General features: G+C 45.2%; 1 protein-coding gene across 14 annotated transcripts in view; it reads left to right on the top strand.

Annotated features, from left to right (window-relative positions):
* The first annotated feature begins 150 nt into the window (after positions 1-150).
* Positions 151-16,139, top strand: part of MSI2 (musashi RNA binding protein 2) — a 468,587-nt gene continuing 452,598 nt past the window's right edge. For 12 of the 14 annotated variants that reach the window (XR_002517859.2, XR_002517858.2, XR_002517860.2 and 9 more), the window contains exons 1-5: positions 278-432; positions 727-767; positions 1,090-1,171; positions 1,896-1,980; positions 5,786-5,827. Coding sequence is in view for 11 of the 14 variants with exons in the window: in XM_031657051.1 (XP_031512911.1) it covers positions 371-432; positions 727-767; positions 1,090-1,171; positions 1,896-1,980; positions 5,786-5,827 (312 nt within the window). In the remaining 3 variants the exon portion in view is untranslated. Of the gene's footprint in view, positions 433-726; positions 768-1,089; positions 1,172-1,895; positions 1,981-5,785; positions 5,828-16,139 lie in introns of all 14 variants that reach the window. The other 2 variants (XM_021928227.2, XM_009190323.3) reach the window with 1 other exon arrangement.

Genomic DNA, 16,139 nt, shown 5'->3' with positions numbered 1-16,139 from the left:
GGGTGCGTGACGTCACCGGCATTGGTTACACGACGTTCTAGAACTCCGCCCCACGTGCGCCGGGGAGGAGGGGGAGGAGGAGGAGGAGATGGGGGTGGGGAGGAGGAGGGGGAGAGGTGGTGATGGGCCGGGGGGGCGGGGACGGGGGGTGTGCGAGGCAGCGGGGCTGAGCTAAGCCGAGCCCACGTGTGACGGCTCTCGCCGCTGCCCCGGCTCCGCCGCTCGCAGAGAGATTCGGAGGAGCCCGGGCGGGGGGGGGGAGGAGGGGGAGGAGGGAGCGGAGATCTCGGGGCTCGGAGCCGGCCGCCGCTCCGCTCCGATCGCTGTGGGGCTCGGTTTTTTGGGGGTGGGGGGGCGGGGGGGCTCAGATATGGAGGCAAATGGGAGCCAAGGCACCTCGGGCAGCGCCAACGACTCCCAGCACGACCCCGGGTAAGTTTCCAGGCGCTGCCCACCGCGCCGCCTCGGGCTCGCTCTCCTTGCAGCGGCGGGGACGGCGGTGCGCGGAGCCGGGCATCTCCCGCGCCCCCCCCCCCCCCCCCGCGCGCCCCCCCCGTGGAAGTTACACACCTTTAGATTGCATTTCGCCGTCACCTTCTCCCCCACCCCACCTCCCGGCTCTCGCTCGCTCGCTCCCCCCTGCTTTCCTTTTAGCTTTTGTAAGTTACACGTCAAAATGGCCGATCTGACATCGGTGCTCACTTCTGTTATGTTTTCTCCCTCTAGTAAAATGTTTATCGGTGGACTGAGCTGGCAGACCTCACCAGGTAAGGGAGGGAGGGGGGGACGCCTGGGTCCCCCCCTTCTTGGCTTCTTTATTGCTCTTTGTTATCCCGGTGTAGGAGCCCCCCCCCGCCATTGGCTCCCCACTTCTCCTGTGCAAGGTTATTTTTTTAAATAGCAAATCCTTTCTGAGCCCTCTGTGCGACCTCTGTTGCCGAATTTCCCCCGCGTGTGCAAAAAATGCAAAAACAAAACAGAATAACAACAGAAAACTACTTTTGGATTTTGTCCTTGATGAAAATTTGCATTGCTTTTTTTTTCCACACCTTCTCTCCCCCCCCCATCTCTCTCTTTCTCTCTCTACAGATAGCCTTAGAGACTATTTTAGCAAATTTGGAGAAATTAGAGAATGTATGGTCATGAGAGATCCCACTACGAAACGCTCCAGGTAAACCATTCCCTTCTGGATTTTGTCTTTATTTTAGAACAAAGTTGAAGTTTTATTTTTGGAGGTGTCTTCGGAAGTAGCTAAGCGGATTAGAATGGGGCTGAGGCGCGTGGCTGATCTCGAACGGCGCTCTAAACCACCCCCACCGCCCCCCAGTAACCCCAGAGGTTATTGTTAATTGGAGCTGAACTCTGGATACAGAGATACCCATCTCTCTGCTTTAAGTCATTTTCCCGTCGCTTCTTTTTCTCTGTTTAAAATGACATTCAGCTTCATTTACTTTCGCATAGTTTTTTTTTTTTTTTTTTTTGGTCTTAATGTATGTTTCCCCCACACTCCCAGCTCCCCAAACTCTTAAGATCCCTCTTAGAAAGATGGTGGTGAATCTCTTCTAAGTGCCGGGCTTTCTTCGGAATAAAACAAAGCGTTAAGAAAGGGAAGGGGAGGAGGAGAGGAAACTGAGGTGGCCAAAGAGTGGAGGCACCAGCATTTTCCAAGTTACCTCCACCCTCCCTGCCCCCGTTCCACTTCCCCCATTAACCTTGATGTTTTTTCTGGCGAGGTGGAGGGCTGTGGGCAGGTGGGGAATTGGAGGAGGGGAGTGGGAGTGGGGGTGCGTGGAGGGCAACTTTTGCTCCTCATTCAGCCTTAGGTCTCACTCCTTGTTGCTTTCAATGGTGTCACATTTTCTTGTTTGTTTTTCTCCCTCTTTGTCTCCTTTCAGAGGCTTCGGTTTCGTCACGTTCGCAGACCCAGCAAGTGTAGATAAAGTATTAGGTCAGCCCCACCATGAGTTAGATTCCAAGACGGTAGGTTGCTTTTTGTTGTTGTTGTTCGCCCCTTTTCAGGAACGGTCTGGGCATTGACAGCCTCATTTAAAGGGACAGCGCCTTCTTTTGCTTCTGTACTAGAGCTGGGTAGTTTAAACTGAGCTAGCGAGTTGATTCAAAAGTTTGCTGCCGTGGCTGACTTTGGGGTTTTCTTTTTAGAGCCTGTCCCATTGCAGCTTCAGATGCTGCCAAGGTTAGGCCTGGGGAGGAGAGGGTTCGGCTCCGGCAGAGTCTGCCTGCCCGGCCTGGGGACTGTGCAGAGAAACTCCACCAGAGAGCAAATGCAACTTTTCTTTGTCAGCCAAGCACAGCACGCGTTCCCAACTGTGGCTCTGGGGATCAGCTTTGAGAAGGCACAGCCTGCTTTGTGGCCAAGGGGGACAGCAGTGGGAAGGAAGGGAGAGGGCGCTAAATACAGGTCCAGGCAACAGGTTCCTCCTGGGGCACTTGGGATTTGGAATGTGGTTTGGGAAGGGAAGGGGAGGCCGGCAGAGCTGAGCTGGGCATCCACTGGGGTGACTCCAGATGGCGTGAGATCTAAGGCTGATAAGGCCTGGGGGTTTCAAAGTGATTTTTTTTTCCTTCCTTTTCTTTCTCAGATCCTTTCATTTGAGTGTGGGTACTTTTATACATGACAAGTTTAAAAAATCCAGAGTAGAAGGGGGAAAAGTCTCCAGGCAGAGGTCAGAAGGGGAAGGGAAGAGTGTCTGCATATAACAATACATTTAACGGGAGGGGGAGTGTGCAGTGTTTTATTTAGCCCCTGTATGGGCTTCCTGCCTCTCCTCCCTTCCCTTTATGCCTACCAGAGTTTCCCCACGGTTTTTATTAATATATATCTGCCCCAAACGGAGGCCTTAAGATGACACTGGGCTGTAGTGCTGGGTTGCATGGAACTTCACTCCTCTGTGATGGGGTAGTGGGACAAGGCCAGCGATGGGGCTCTACTTCCATCCGCCTCTTACGAAAGTGAGCAAGTCATTCCCTACCTCTGGGTCTCAATTTCCTCTTCTGTAAAATAAGTGGACCGAGGTGATCTTTTCAAGTCCCTTTTGGCTTTAACATTGAATGCAAGAGAAGGAAAGAAAATAAAGAAACCTGGCAACCTTCGGTGCACTTGAATTGATTTTGCAAATTCACCCTCTTTCTCTGATCAAAGAGATCAGGTGTGCGTGCCTTCTCCTAAGAAAGAAACCCACCTACACTCTTAGTTGCTTTATTAATTGTCCTGGACTTGTCATAGCTTGCATGCAGCCCAGCCTTTTGTACTTTTAGATAATTTAATTTCAGAAATCATTTATAGGACGATAACGGATGTCTGAAGAATTTTTCTCTCCTTGATTTCTTGGTTAGCCATTTCAAAAAGCTAGTGAAATTAAAGAGGAAAATCTTTTCAAGGCAAATTTGGGAATTTATCATCCACCCCCTCTTGCTACCTGGGTGGGAGAAACAGTATTTGGTTTCTGTGGTGGCTGGCGGGTCATATTCCTCTGTATCAGGTGCAAAGCCTGCAGTTTCCCTCTCTGATTGTTTATAGACTTGTTTTGGTCACTATTATTTAGTGTAACCTAGCTTTTGACTTTGTTTCAACGTTCAGTGCAGGAGGCAGAAGCGGTTGGTTTATTGACATGGAAACGAGGATCTTGTTTACTGTTACCTTAAAAGCTTTGTTTAGGTAACGGCCATTCACATCCAAAATAGTACCCTAGTCTTTTCCTAGAGGACTTGTAGCTACAGTAAGTAGAGCTGTACCTAACTAACTAATGTTTTCATTTTTGGTAGTTTTCTTTTTTGTTTGTTTTTTACAAAATAGTTGACAGGGATGTGCAAAAGGTTGGGATTTGCCATGCCTAACTTGACCCTTCCTCTCCTTCAGAGATCTCAGCGTGTAAACTTTGCACACTGAGGAACTTCGATCATGATACAATGCTCTGATACCGCCACACACCATCCAGGAGTTCTGAATTGGCTGTTTAGTTTTGCGATTTAATTTTTTTTTAGTACTTCACTTTCTTCATTGCACCTTACGTCTTCCAGCTCCTGGCACCTCCCTCAACATACCCCACACCTGTTACCTCATAAACAAGGTGATTTCTGATTGCAATTGTGTGCCGGTCAACTAAAAAAACACTTTCTGGGGAGTATTTATAAAAAGACACCTCTGTCTTACGTTCGGTCAACAGAATGGAAAATCCACACCTGTTGTATTTCTCTTGTAGACAAGCGCTAGTCAGTGCTGGACACACCTGTAGATGCAGTAATGTTAATCCTTATGAAAGGGTAGTTTTCTAGATCAGAGATTTTTGTCTATTTTAGTTTTTGAAAAGTAATCTCTCATTTCTCAGGTGATGTTTAAAGGTAGGGAACGCAATGCAGACTTTCAATGCAGACTTTTATTAGGTCGTTAAGCCACTGTAATAACAGCAGGAAATTCTTGTATGTCTTTCTGGCTGGGACCCTAGGGGATGTAAGTCAGGGAACAAATGAACTATCCTCGGTGCTTCCCACTCCTCACCCCCACCTCCCTACTTTCCTCCAAAGCATTACTCTTTCCCCCTGCCCCCATGGCAGAAGTGAAAACAAAGCTCAGATTTACTTTTTAAAAGGAAAACGTTTTAAAATGAAAGCCAAAGCCTAGAAATAAATAACCGGTATCAGTGTTTATCCTATCTGTGTTAAATTTTTACCCAAAGATTTGTGCCATTTGGAAATTGAATGAAAACCGACAACGGCAATATTTTCACATTTCTTACCTCCTTTTTTTATCTGTGCAGTCACTTTTTTCCTCCCTCACATCAGCCTGTTAGATTCACATGCTTCTGGGAGAACTGTTCTGAGTTCAGAACAGCTAGGCCCTGATTGAGCATCATGCGTTTTGCAAGTGTCTGATTTGGACTGGAGGCTGTTTTTCCATTTGGATTGAGGTTGGGGTAGGGGAATCCCCTACTTGTTGCACTAGATTCTGACTACTTCTTTTATTCAGTAACTTTTTTTTTTTTGTGCTCTCCCTATGATGAGATTTCTTTTCTAATTTGGGTTTAGGTTGCTTATAGATTTTTACTCCCTGTTGTTTTTAAAATCCAGGTGGCTTTAGCTCACATGCTTCACTTTCTTTACTTAAAAAAATATTATTTTTTATCTTTGGAGGTATAACTATAGAACAGATGATCTTTTTGATTAATCCTGGGTAACTTTACTTTTGCTAAAATGAATTAATTAACTCAAGCAGAGCATTGTGTTGGATGTCTATGGGGAGTTTTTGGATGTTGTTGATTTAAAAAAATTTTGGAATCTCCTTCCCCTCCTGTGTTGTTTAGTTATCATCAGGGACAAGAAATACCATCCAATTACCTACTGCTAGAGAATACTTACATTTCATTTTCAGGTTATGATTTTTTTCCCAATGATAATGATGCTCCCATCTTTTCTCCCAGCCACGCATAGCAAATTAGATGCAGATACCATTTAATATTCAGTGTCTGGAAGAAGAAGCCCTTGCCTAAATAAGAATACATGAGATCTAGTTTATTAAGAGCATCACACACTGAAATGCATGGTGGGTCATTTCAGAAAGGCTAGCTAGCTATGTTAGTTATGTGATCTATTGGAGGGATGGTTAAGTTGAGATCAAAGTTTAGGAAACTTTTGAGATGCCTGAGAAGTTACTAAAAGCTGAATTATAAGCCTGAGAAATGAGTGATGAATAATTAGGTGATTAATCATATATTTTTTCCTTTTCTTAAAGTACTTTATTGACTCCTGCTTTTCTATTTTTTTTTCCCAGATTGACCCCAAAGTTGCATTTCCTCGTCGAGCGCAACCGAAGGTAAGTAGGAGAATCAACAGTAGGATTTTAGCACTCAGAGATGTTTGCCAAGAATTTCAAGTTTCAAACAGCATTGGCAATGAACTGTTGAAGCCTGGTATTCACTGTTCCTTCGGGGTATCAGGACAGGCTGGGCAAGTAGTCCTGTGGAGATAACCATGCGTCTCTAAGTTAGCCATCCCAAGGTGGCTTCGGAACATCCACCTGGGGGCAGGGACAAGTCTGATGCTTAGTGGGAGGACGTGGTTCCATCCACTGCAGTATTTTTTGCAAGTATTCTGTTTACTTTTTAAGCATTTCCAAGATCATATCAGGAAAAGTCAAACATTTCCTTGTGACTCTTTTGGAGGGCACTCTTTGAGGCTTCACAACTCGGAGTTTATGGAGAGGAATAGAGTTTAACTAAACAGCTGATCCTTTCTTGGATAAAACAACTTCTTAGGCCCATAAAGCCTTAAATCTGAGAGAGGAAACAGTGGATATCTTGGTTTGTAGGTTGGTTGGATAAGTCAGGGCATACTTGAAACCAACAGTGCTTCTTATTTGTGCAAGTGCTGGTGCCTGGGTGGAGAAGTCCTAAAAATGTTGTAACCTTGTAGGAGTGGCACTACAAGACTTGCTTAAAGAATCGAGATAGGGCTTCACTTTTTTAGAAGTGTGTCGTTAACATAGTTTTCTCTGAGCTTGCCAGGTGTGGCTATGAGAACACAGCTGCATGAAGCCTAAGATTAAATTGGAAGGGCTTATGGCTTACATGTTACGTTTACACTTTTTAGTTACTTTTTTTCTTCCCTATGTAGCACTGGAAGAAATGTTTTTATGTATCTTCTGGATTTGTCATTCTTTTAGGGAAAGGGGAAAAGTTGAAACTTCAGATTGTAAGTTGGAAGGGGTTGTGACTTTAGCAAATTCAGTTTATTTCTTTACGCATAGTCTCCCAGAAGTGGAACCTTTTAATTGTGTAAAGAGAGGAATGGTTTTGCACATTAATATAGGAAAAGTTGGTGATTGTGATGGTACTTTCAGGTCTGGAGCCTACCACTTGATTGATTGATTCCTTCCTTTCTTCCCTCCTTCCTTCCCTCTCTCCCTCCTTGTTCTCTTTCTTCTCCCTTTTTTAAAGATGGAAACACAACTTTTTAAGTAAATGCAATGAAATGTTTTCTTAAGGCATTTTTTTTCTAATGCTTAAGCAAATGATAGGAGTTAATGAGCCAAAGAGATTAGGTTATTTCTGTACTTAGCACAAACTTTGGAATTGTCCTTATTGTTTTAGTTACTTCCCAAACTGTCTGTGATCCTTCACATTTCAGAGAGCTTCCCAGAGTTAGCAGTATTTCCTGGGTTTGGAAGAATTGCTGTTTCTTCCATAAGTGTGAATCTTCAAATTTCCAGGTTAGTCATTTGATCACTCAGAGCTTGGATCAGATTACCCAAGAGGGAAGCTGGAAAAATCCCTTACTTGGTAAAACCATGGGTTTGACCTGTTTTTCTCTCCCCCTTGTTGTCCCCCTTCCTTAACTTTGTTTTTAAACGAGAAAAGCAATATTTCACTTTAATACACTCTGCAGTGATGCATTCAACTTGAAAACGAGACAGAGTATTTCTCAAACTTGTCAAAGTGTGCATTCCTTTCCCAGCCCTCAGCTCCACATCTGGAATGTTTGTAGGTGAATTGACACGAAACCAGTTGGGGGAGAACATCTTTCCATGAATTCTAGGGATTTAATAATAACACCTTACTGTGTATGACATACTTCACTTTACAGAGGACTTCGCTGTTCATTATCTCCATCTCCATTCCATCTCCTGGGGCATTCGGCTGTTGTCCCTGACCTTCTCTCAGTCTCAGTGTGCTCATCTGTAAAATAGGAGTGATGACAGTAGCTCTCCCAGAAGGTTTTTGTGTAGAGTAAAAGAGCATGGTCTGCGACAAAGGTCTTTGTCATTGTCATTATTTTTCTTGTCGGTTTTCTCATCACTGTTCTGGTTGTTGTTTGCAAGCGGGAAAGCCCGGGTTCAGATGCTGATGGTGCCACTCTTTAGCTGTGTGAATTTGAACGATCGTTTAACTTCCTTGAACCTTCGTTTTTCCATCTCATAGAGTTTTTCTGCAGATTACATAAATTAATAAAGGTAAAGGGACTGAAAAAAAAAAAAGATGTGTTGCATGGTAATGCCATAGAAGCGTTAACCTGCTATTTTATGTATGTATGTATGTATGTATGTATGTATGTATGTATTTATTTATTTTGAGATGGGATCTCACTGTGTTGCCCAGGCTAGTCTTGAACTCCTGGGCCAAGCTATCCTCCCACCTCTGCCTCCCAGAGTGCTGGGATTATAGGCGGGAGCCACCGTGCCTGGCCAACCTGCTACTTTTTACTGCTGTTTTTATTAAGTTCTCACATCAATCCTGTGAGAGGTTGAGTAATCATAATGATACTAATTGAATTTATATGCCAGGCACTATTGCAGAGACTTTATTAACCCATTAAATCCTCACGCAGCCCTATGAGGAGAGTACCAGTATGAGCTCATTTTATAAATGAGGAAACTGAGGCATGGATGGATGTCCAGGAGCCATACCCAGGCAATCTGGCTGTAGAACTGGGCCCTTCACCAATGTGCCATGCTATGGGGGTACCTCAGGGGATGGCCCCTCTATTATGTGACAGGAGATGGGCTCCAAGAGGTCAGCAGGCTGTGCTGAGGGAACCATTGCCAGAGGCCCAGGACTTTGAAGTTTTGCGTTCCTGGGCCTAGGTGATTTGCCTTGTCCCATCATGTTATACCAGTGTGTGACACTGTCTTATATCTTTCCATCCGACCCCTCAGGCCATCTTTTCAGATGGTTCTGGAGTTACTCAACCCCAGTGAGGCAACAGAGTAAATGCCAAGGTTGTATGGTGGTTGAGAATTGGGACAGGGTGGGGAGAAGGTGTCTTCCCTGTCTACATTTATTTTCCAATAGAATTTGAGCCTGGTCTCTGGGATTTCAGACTGGAGTTAGTGTTGGGGGCCAAAACCCGGCTGGCAGGAGCGTAGAACTTTAAGTTGAGCCTGATTTATTTATCGTTTATCTCCCTTCAATAAAACTTCTGTGTTTTTGTGTTCCGGTCACAGTGGCAGAGGGAACCCTGCCCCTCCTCGTGGGCTGGGCGAGGAGCTTGTAAATGATATGTCAGTGTGTGTTTCAGTTAAAATGAGTTTCTCTGCTTTCTGGCTGTCCCTCCTTGCTAACGCTCGCCAGAGAAATATTCCGTGGAGGTGTTAAAACAAGACTGGTGGAAAGAAACGGTAACTTAAAATGAAAGAAAATCCATGGCAGTGAAGAACAGATTTCATCTTAGTACTGTCATAATATTCTGTAATGTATCATATAAATAAAAATCTGTTTAGACCATAGTTTTAATGAGTCACCAAAGGAAGGTTTTGAATCCTGCAGTTTATGTGTCCCCCTTTGCGGTGTAAATGTTCACATCTCAAGTGAAGTAGGGTGGGGAGACTCTTGGAGACTAGAGGCTGTTAATTAGTGAAGTATATTTTGATCAGGGCAAGAAGACTGGTTCATTCTCTATCTTCCTATTTCTCTGGATGATTATTTCATTTTGTAAAATATGTAAGAGTTCCCCCCCTTATCTTTTTAAAAATTAAAATGGTCGTGCTCCTCTAAAAAGATGACTTAATTTGAAGCCTTCGGAGACATGAGGATGATGAGGATCCATCATTCCCTGTTCTTTCTTTGCTCCCTTTGGACTGGAGTGTTGGCTGTCTGGAAGAGTTTTGCTTGAGCTCGTGGGTTCTTTTCTTGTGTGTGGAGGAACCAAGAGACTCCTTAGCGTCTTTCGGCAAGAGCGAGGTCTGGGTGTACTCACCATCTGTCTTAATTATCCTTGTGTATAAGAAAACATTCCCACCTTTTCCCAATTGCCATTTCCTTCCTTAACTTTTAGAGAACAGAACCTCATCTGTTGATGCAGGGAGATCTCACTTCTTTAACCTATTTCTAGTTGCCTTCAGTCACAGCAGGGTGGCCAGGGGCGAGTCACTTAAGCCTCCCCAAGGCTCAGTTTCCTCCTCTGTAAAAGAGGGAGAATTATAGTACTCATCACATGCTGTTGTTTGGAGGATAAATGCAAAATTCTTCACTGGGAGTCTGACATAAAATAGCACCCCGCAAATGCCTGTTGATCTTATTATTATAGGATTCTTATTTTTATTATTATTATTTTTAAGACAGAGTCTCACTTGGTCACCCAGGCTGGAGTGCAGTGGTGAGATCTTGGCTCACTGCACCCTCCACCTCCTGGGTTCAAGCAATTCTCCTGCCTCAGCCTCCCAAGTAGCTGGGATTATAGGCACCTGCCATCATGCTTGGCTAATTTTTGTATTTTTGTAAAAATGGGGTTTCATGATGTTGACCAGGCTGGTCTTGAACTCCTGACCTCAGGTAATCCACCCGCCTCTGCCTCCCAAAGTGCTGGGATTACAGGCGTGAGCCACTGCGTCCGGCCGGAGAATTATTTTAATAGAATAAAAAAAGGTACAATGGTGAAATGACTGAAGGAAAATCTTAATTGGAATGTAAGCTCTCTGAGGGCAGGGAACTGTTTAGTAACTAAATGAATGAACTGAATCCAGCCTGCCTTTTTCCCTGTGGAGGCAGCTGCTACCCAGTAAAGTTACGTTGGTTGCTTCAGGTCCACAGTTAAATTGTAGCAGGGCTGAGCTAGCAGCTGGGTTTTCCTGTTCCCCTCTTCTCCTGTGACGTGGCTTCAGGGCCCTGGAAGGTTCTCTGCTAAGCACGCATCCAGATGGGTGCAATGGCAGCCCAAACGTGTACACGCACACCTCCTGTTCTGGGGGAGTGGTTTCTTGGCAGCTTCTCAAGGGCGAAGGGTGAGTTTTCGGCATCTGGCCTTCCCTTGCTGCTGTGGGTCGGGTCATTCTAGCATCTTGCCATCTTGGATGTTCTGCAGCTGTCATCTCGGCAGCCACCGTGAACCGGCCTGCCAGTGAGTTTTCTCGTTCCCAGCGAGGATGTGGTGGTGTGTCTGCAGCCCTTTTCCACAACAGCGAGGACCTGGGAGGATTAGTGGCTTAGCTTCTTTCTTGTCGGTGAGCACTGCTCCTTCCTGTGTTCCAAGTCAGTAGCAGGTGTCAGCCCAAGGAGGAGGGGCACCTTGTCCTACAAATGTCCTTTCCCTGGATTTTGCTGTTCCTCACATGCTTTCATTTCATTGTTAAGGTCAGTCTCCTAAGACTACGAAGCTTCTGTGTTCTGTGTCAGATGATTTTTGGCAGACAGGTGAGCCTCCTCTGCTGCCTGGGAAGGGAGGAGAAGGCAGTCTCGGAGGAACCAGCTGACCATCTCGGGTGCCCCTTGGGGCGGCGTCCATTCTTCGTGTCCTATTTTGTATTTTTAAACCCGAACAATCTTCGGCCGAAAGCCCTGAGAAGACACAGGGGAGATGTAGTTCATCATCTCTGTCTTCCCGTTTGATCTAATGTGTTCATTTAACAAGAGCTGGGTTAATCCTTATTAATTGCCAACTCTGTGCGTGCACCCACTTTTGGAGGGATTCAGGATATACTCAGTGCTTCCTGATGCGCACGGAACACAGTCTCAACGTCTTAGCTTGGTACTTAAGGTCCTTCAAAATCTGTACTGGGGTCTTTTCCACCTTCTCTCTCAATTCTTCTAGTTTTTGCTGCCTTGAAACTGAATGCTCACCCTTCTCTGAGAAACCTGTCCTTTTGCAGATTTCCCTCTCTGCACTGCCCTTCCCTTCTCTGTACACAGCAGACCCCTCTTTGAAAGCCCAACTTCATCATTATCTTTTCCGTGAAGCTGTCCCTGCCCCTTTGTGGAAACAGTCGTATTTCTTTGGATTTCCACAGCACTTACCTTTTCTTTGGTTAAGCCCCTTCCAACAATAATAAATCAGCAAAAACTTATGGAGCACATACATCTGTTGCATGTTGTGCTAGGCATTCACTCATTCACTCATTCATTTATTCACCAAACAAGCACCGACTGTATGCCAGATACTGTGCAAAGTTCTGGGGATAGTGTGGAGAATACGACAAAGTTCCTGCCTTCACCAAACTTTTGCTCTAGTGGGGCAAATAGGCAGTGAGCAAACAGATAAGTACATAATGTGCTGTCAGGTGTGATGACCAAAGCCAGGAAAGAGTGATGGCGGGAGTGGGGTGGGCCATTTATTTAGTACAATCAGTTGCCACTTTCAGTAGTTCAGAAATTATTTACCAAGTTTCTGCTCAGCATCAGGGACTGTGTTACGCACTTTGTTCTGAGTTTTACGGTATTTAGGTTCATGCCTTATTTCCTCCATTGGACACAAGCATATTTTACTACTACTACTACTACTGAAAAAAAAAAAAAGAAAAAACCCCAGCCAGGTGCAGTGGCTCACGCCTGTAATCCCAACACTTTGGGAGGCTGAGATGGGTGGATCATGAGGTCAGGAGTTCAAGACCAGCCTGGCCAAGATGGTGAAACCCCGTCTCTACTAAAAATACAAAAATTAGCCAGGCATGGTGGCAGGCACCCGTAATCCCAGCAACTCGGGAGGCTAAGGCAGAGAATTGCTTGAATCTGGGAGGCGGAGGTTGCAGTGAGCCAAGATCGCGGCACTGTACTCCAGCTTGGGTGACAGAACGAGACTCCGTCTCAAACAAACAAACAAACAAACAAAATACCCCGTCCTTAGCCCTTACTTTGTGCTTTTGTACATCATGGACTTCCATTTAGGTAAAGGGAATGAAAAATGACAGAAGAAACACAGTTCTCATCTTTAAGGACATTAGCTCCAGGTTGGGAGGCGGGGGTGACCTGTGATACTGGAAAGGATGGGATAAGCCCAATAGAATAGATAGGAACAGCATTTTGAGGAAGGGGGATCTAAGCTTCTAGGAAGAGGTGGTCTTTGCCCCAGATCTTGAAGATCAGGTAGGAAGGAATAATGGCAGGAACACATGCTAGGAACTGGGAAGACCAGGGTATGCAGCGGTGTGGCAAAGGGTGTGTACTGCAGAGTGATCTGGCATGAGGCTTGCAAAGTAGGTTGGAGCCAGTTTGTAGAAGGCCTCAAGGACCCGACAAAGCAAATGGACAGGTGCTGGGGAACCTGTTGTGTGTCTCTGCGGGTGTATGGGGGTGCTCCATGGGATGTTCTGAGCTCATTCGGACCCGTATAGAAGCTGGGGTCACTGATAGGACCATGGCTGATGCAGTTGCCTGGAGAACTTCTACCCTGGGCTTGTGGCTTAAGTTTAATTCAGACTATGTTCTCTCTGGTCAGAGTCTTCTTCTTCAGGAGTAACGCTCTTGGCAGATGCCATCTCTACCTTTGGGGGTGTGTGGCCGCTTACAAAGAGCTCTCTCATTCTCTTGTTTCTACCTTCTATCCTCTCTTTTCCTCATTAACAAGGGACCATGATATAGATACAATTCCAAAGTTCTGTACTTTGTCCTTGTTTAAGCTGTGACCATGACCTCACCATGTGTAGACAGTGAGATACCATTTCTCCATGTGAACATCACAGATTGCCTGTATAACACCAGTGTGTGTGTCCTGTGGCTCAGAGCAGTCTGACCTGTGACTTCATAGATGGTATCTGCTTGGGGTCGCCTTTGGCTGAGCGGCTGGTTGGTGAAGAATATGCATTTTTGAAATCATGATCTCTGCTTTCCGTGTGGTATGAGGTGCTCAGGTGTGGTCTTGGGGCTGAGCACCCTGTGGTGCGTTGCAGCAGCAACCTCACTTGGTCGGTACAGCTGGGACAGATGTCCCCCTGGGTCCAGAGTAGAATAAGATATCCTCAATTCTCCTCTCTTTTGAAGATAAAGCACCAGGCTTCCAACAATCTGGAATGTTAGCCTTAGGGTGGATGCCTGGCTGCTATCCTGCTTTATCTTAGCTGTGAGATTTTGAATAGTTAAAAAGAAAAATCCTAATTCAGAATAATGACTGTCATTTATTGTGAGTTTATATATTATAGGCATAGTACTGAGACTATATACTTAATCTTCTTTAATCCTTACAACAATCCTTTGAAATAGTTGGTATTATCTCCGTTTGACAGGTAGGTAAACTGGGGCCTGAGAGGGCAAACAGCTTTCTAGAACCACAGAACTAGCGAGGGTCAGGGTTGGCCTTTGGACCAAAGTCTCTCTGAATCCCAAGGCTTTGTTCTCCTCTCTGCTAAGCCTTGCTGCATCCAACATGAGTGGGCAGAGTTGAGGTTGCCACTTTGCCTGATGGCTGTAAAATGCTCAGGCTGAGGAATAGAATTTGTGATATTCTAGCTGGAAAGCTTCAGGTTAATTTTTGTTACCTGTTTTCTGAGAGCCTGTTTAGCATAGGTAAGTGCCACTTACCAGCGATGGCATTTTACACAAGTCACTTAGTGGTTTTGCACCTCCACTTTCACCTGTTAAATGGGATCGCAACCGTCCCTCCATTGTAGAATTGCTAAGGGTAAGATGAACTGAGCTAATGCATATGCATGGCCTAGGGTGATAGCTGCACTTTGCGGATGTAGTATAAGCATTCATCATCTGTTACTGTCCCCGAAAGACAGCCTTGCCTCCATCATCAGAGGACCTTATAACTGAGCAGCTTGTGGGTTGAAGGGCACTGTTGCTCCTTTCTAGGGTGAGGGATAGAACAGTACACTGAGATTGGAAAATTCTGTGTCAGTGGGAAAATTCTGTGTCAGTGGCTTGGCCTGCTCGTGGGGTCCTGGTTCTTGAGGCGAGATAGCATACAGCCTTTATCTTGGGGATGCTTGATGGGCATTAGGAATTCATTTCCTTTTCCGTATCTGATGCCTGTGTTTTTGCTGCCTCTGAGAGTAAAGTCCCGGAGAGCAGCTAGGGAACAGCTGAGACACTGCTGTGTGAGAGGTCTCCCCATGAGTCTTCACTCTCCCTGTACTGGTCTTTATCTGCCCGGGGGTAGCTCTACCAATGACTGATCTGAAAGCATCACATTCATTTATTTGTCACTGGCTGTGACAGGCAAGTTAATGCTAATGGATTCTTTTTTTAGCCTGTTGTCTGGGATGAGTTTCTCTCAAACGTCCTGAAATCTAAGGCATTAGGAGAATGTGTAACTTTTATGGCAGGGGAGGATTTATAAGATAAATAGGGTTTTGTGTGCAAGGACCTTAAATTTAGGTTAGGGGTATGAGCAGCCAAGGAGCGGGGGTGTTGGGCAAGCACAGAGTCTTCTTTTTAAGAAATCCATTCAAGAGCTCTAAATTGCTGTTTCTGTTTCAATTATGTGACAATTTCAAGGGTTTAGAAAAATCTAATAAAATGGTCTTGATGATGCATTCTGGGGAGAGAGTGCTTCAGAAGATCTAGGAGAATAAATTCCTTGGGGGTCAAGAGATTCTCGTTCCTGCCACCTTGGGCCTTCCTTCGTCTGGGTTTTTACATTTTTATTGTTTTGAAGGGCAGAAAACGGTGTAGGAATGTATTCAGGGCTTCATCCCTACCCTCCACCGAAATGAATTATTCTCTTTGGGCAATTGCAAAATAGACGGGCCACTGCAATTTTTTTTTTTTTTAAGCTGACATATTGTAAACGACTTTCAGAGCATGATTTGTGTGTGTAGTGATGTTGAATAAAGCACCAAAGAAAAGAAACTGGAGGAGGGGAAAGAGTGAGGAGGGAGGCCCTATAAAAGTTTTTTCTTTTCTGCCATCAAAGCTTTTGATAGTTTCCTAAAGCACAGAAGTTTACAATGGAAGCGGGCTTTTGGGCCGCCTAGGGGAACAGAGTGCAGAAAGACCTAGTGTAGCAAAATGTGATGCTGAGTGACATTAATGAGGTGACCGCTCTGGTGGGAGGGAGGCGAGGAACCAGCCAAGTAGCAGTTCCCATGACTTGCTCTCAGCTGAGTGTTCCCTCTGCATGCTTGCGTGGGTGCCTGTGTGTGTGTGTGCATGCACAAGTTGTGTCTCCTAAGTCTTCAGATGGAATTTTTAACACCAAAATTTGGTGTTAACTGTGTTACTGTGTTTGGTTTACTGTGCTGTTCTCCACCCTAAGGAGGCCCTGAATGTTGAGTTTTGTCCTTTATTCCCACCTGCTGAAAAGTAAAGTTTTCAACTTAGAGGCATTTTGTTTTTACTTTCTGGATACCTGCTGGAGCCCAACTGGGCGGCGTGTCAGGCCAGCATCACAGAGCTGGGCACTGTTGGAACACCAAACCAAGAGTGTGAAAAGTCAATATTCTCATTTCTGAAATGAATTCCAGGGAGAGGGGAAAAGAA

The sequence above is a fragment of the Papio anubis genome, chromosome 17 (genome assembly GCF_008728515.1).
Source record: "Papio anubis isolate 15944 chromosome 17, Panubis1.0, whole genome shotgun sequence".
In the NCBI taxonomy this organism is placed as follows: Eukaryota; Metazoa; Chordata; class Mammalia; order Primates; family Cercopithecidae; genus Papio; species Papio anubis.
This window is presented reverse-complemented; position numbering and strand designations above follow the sequence as displayed.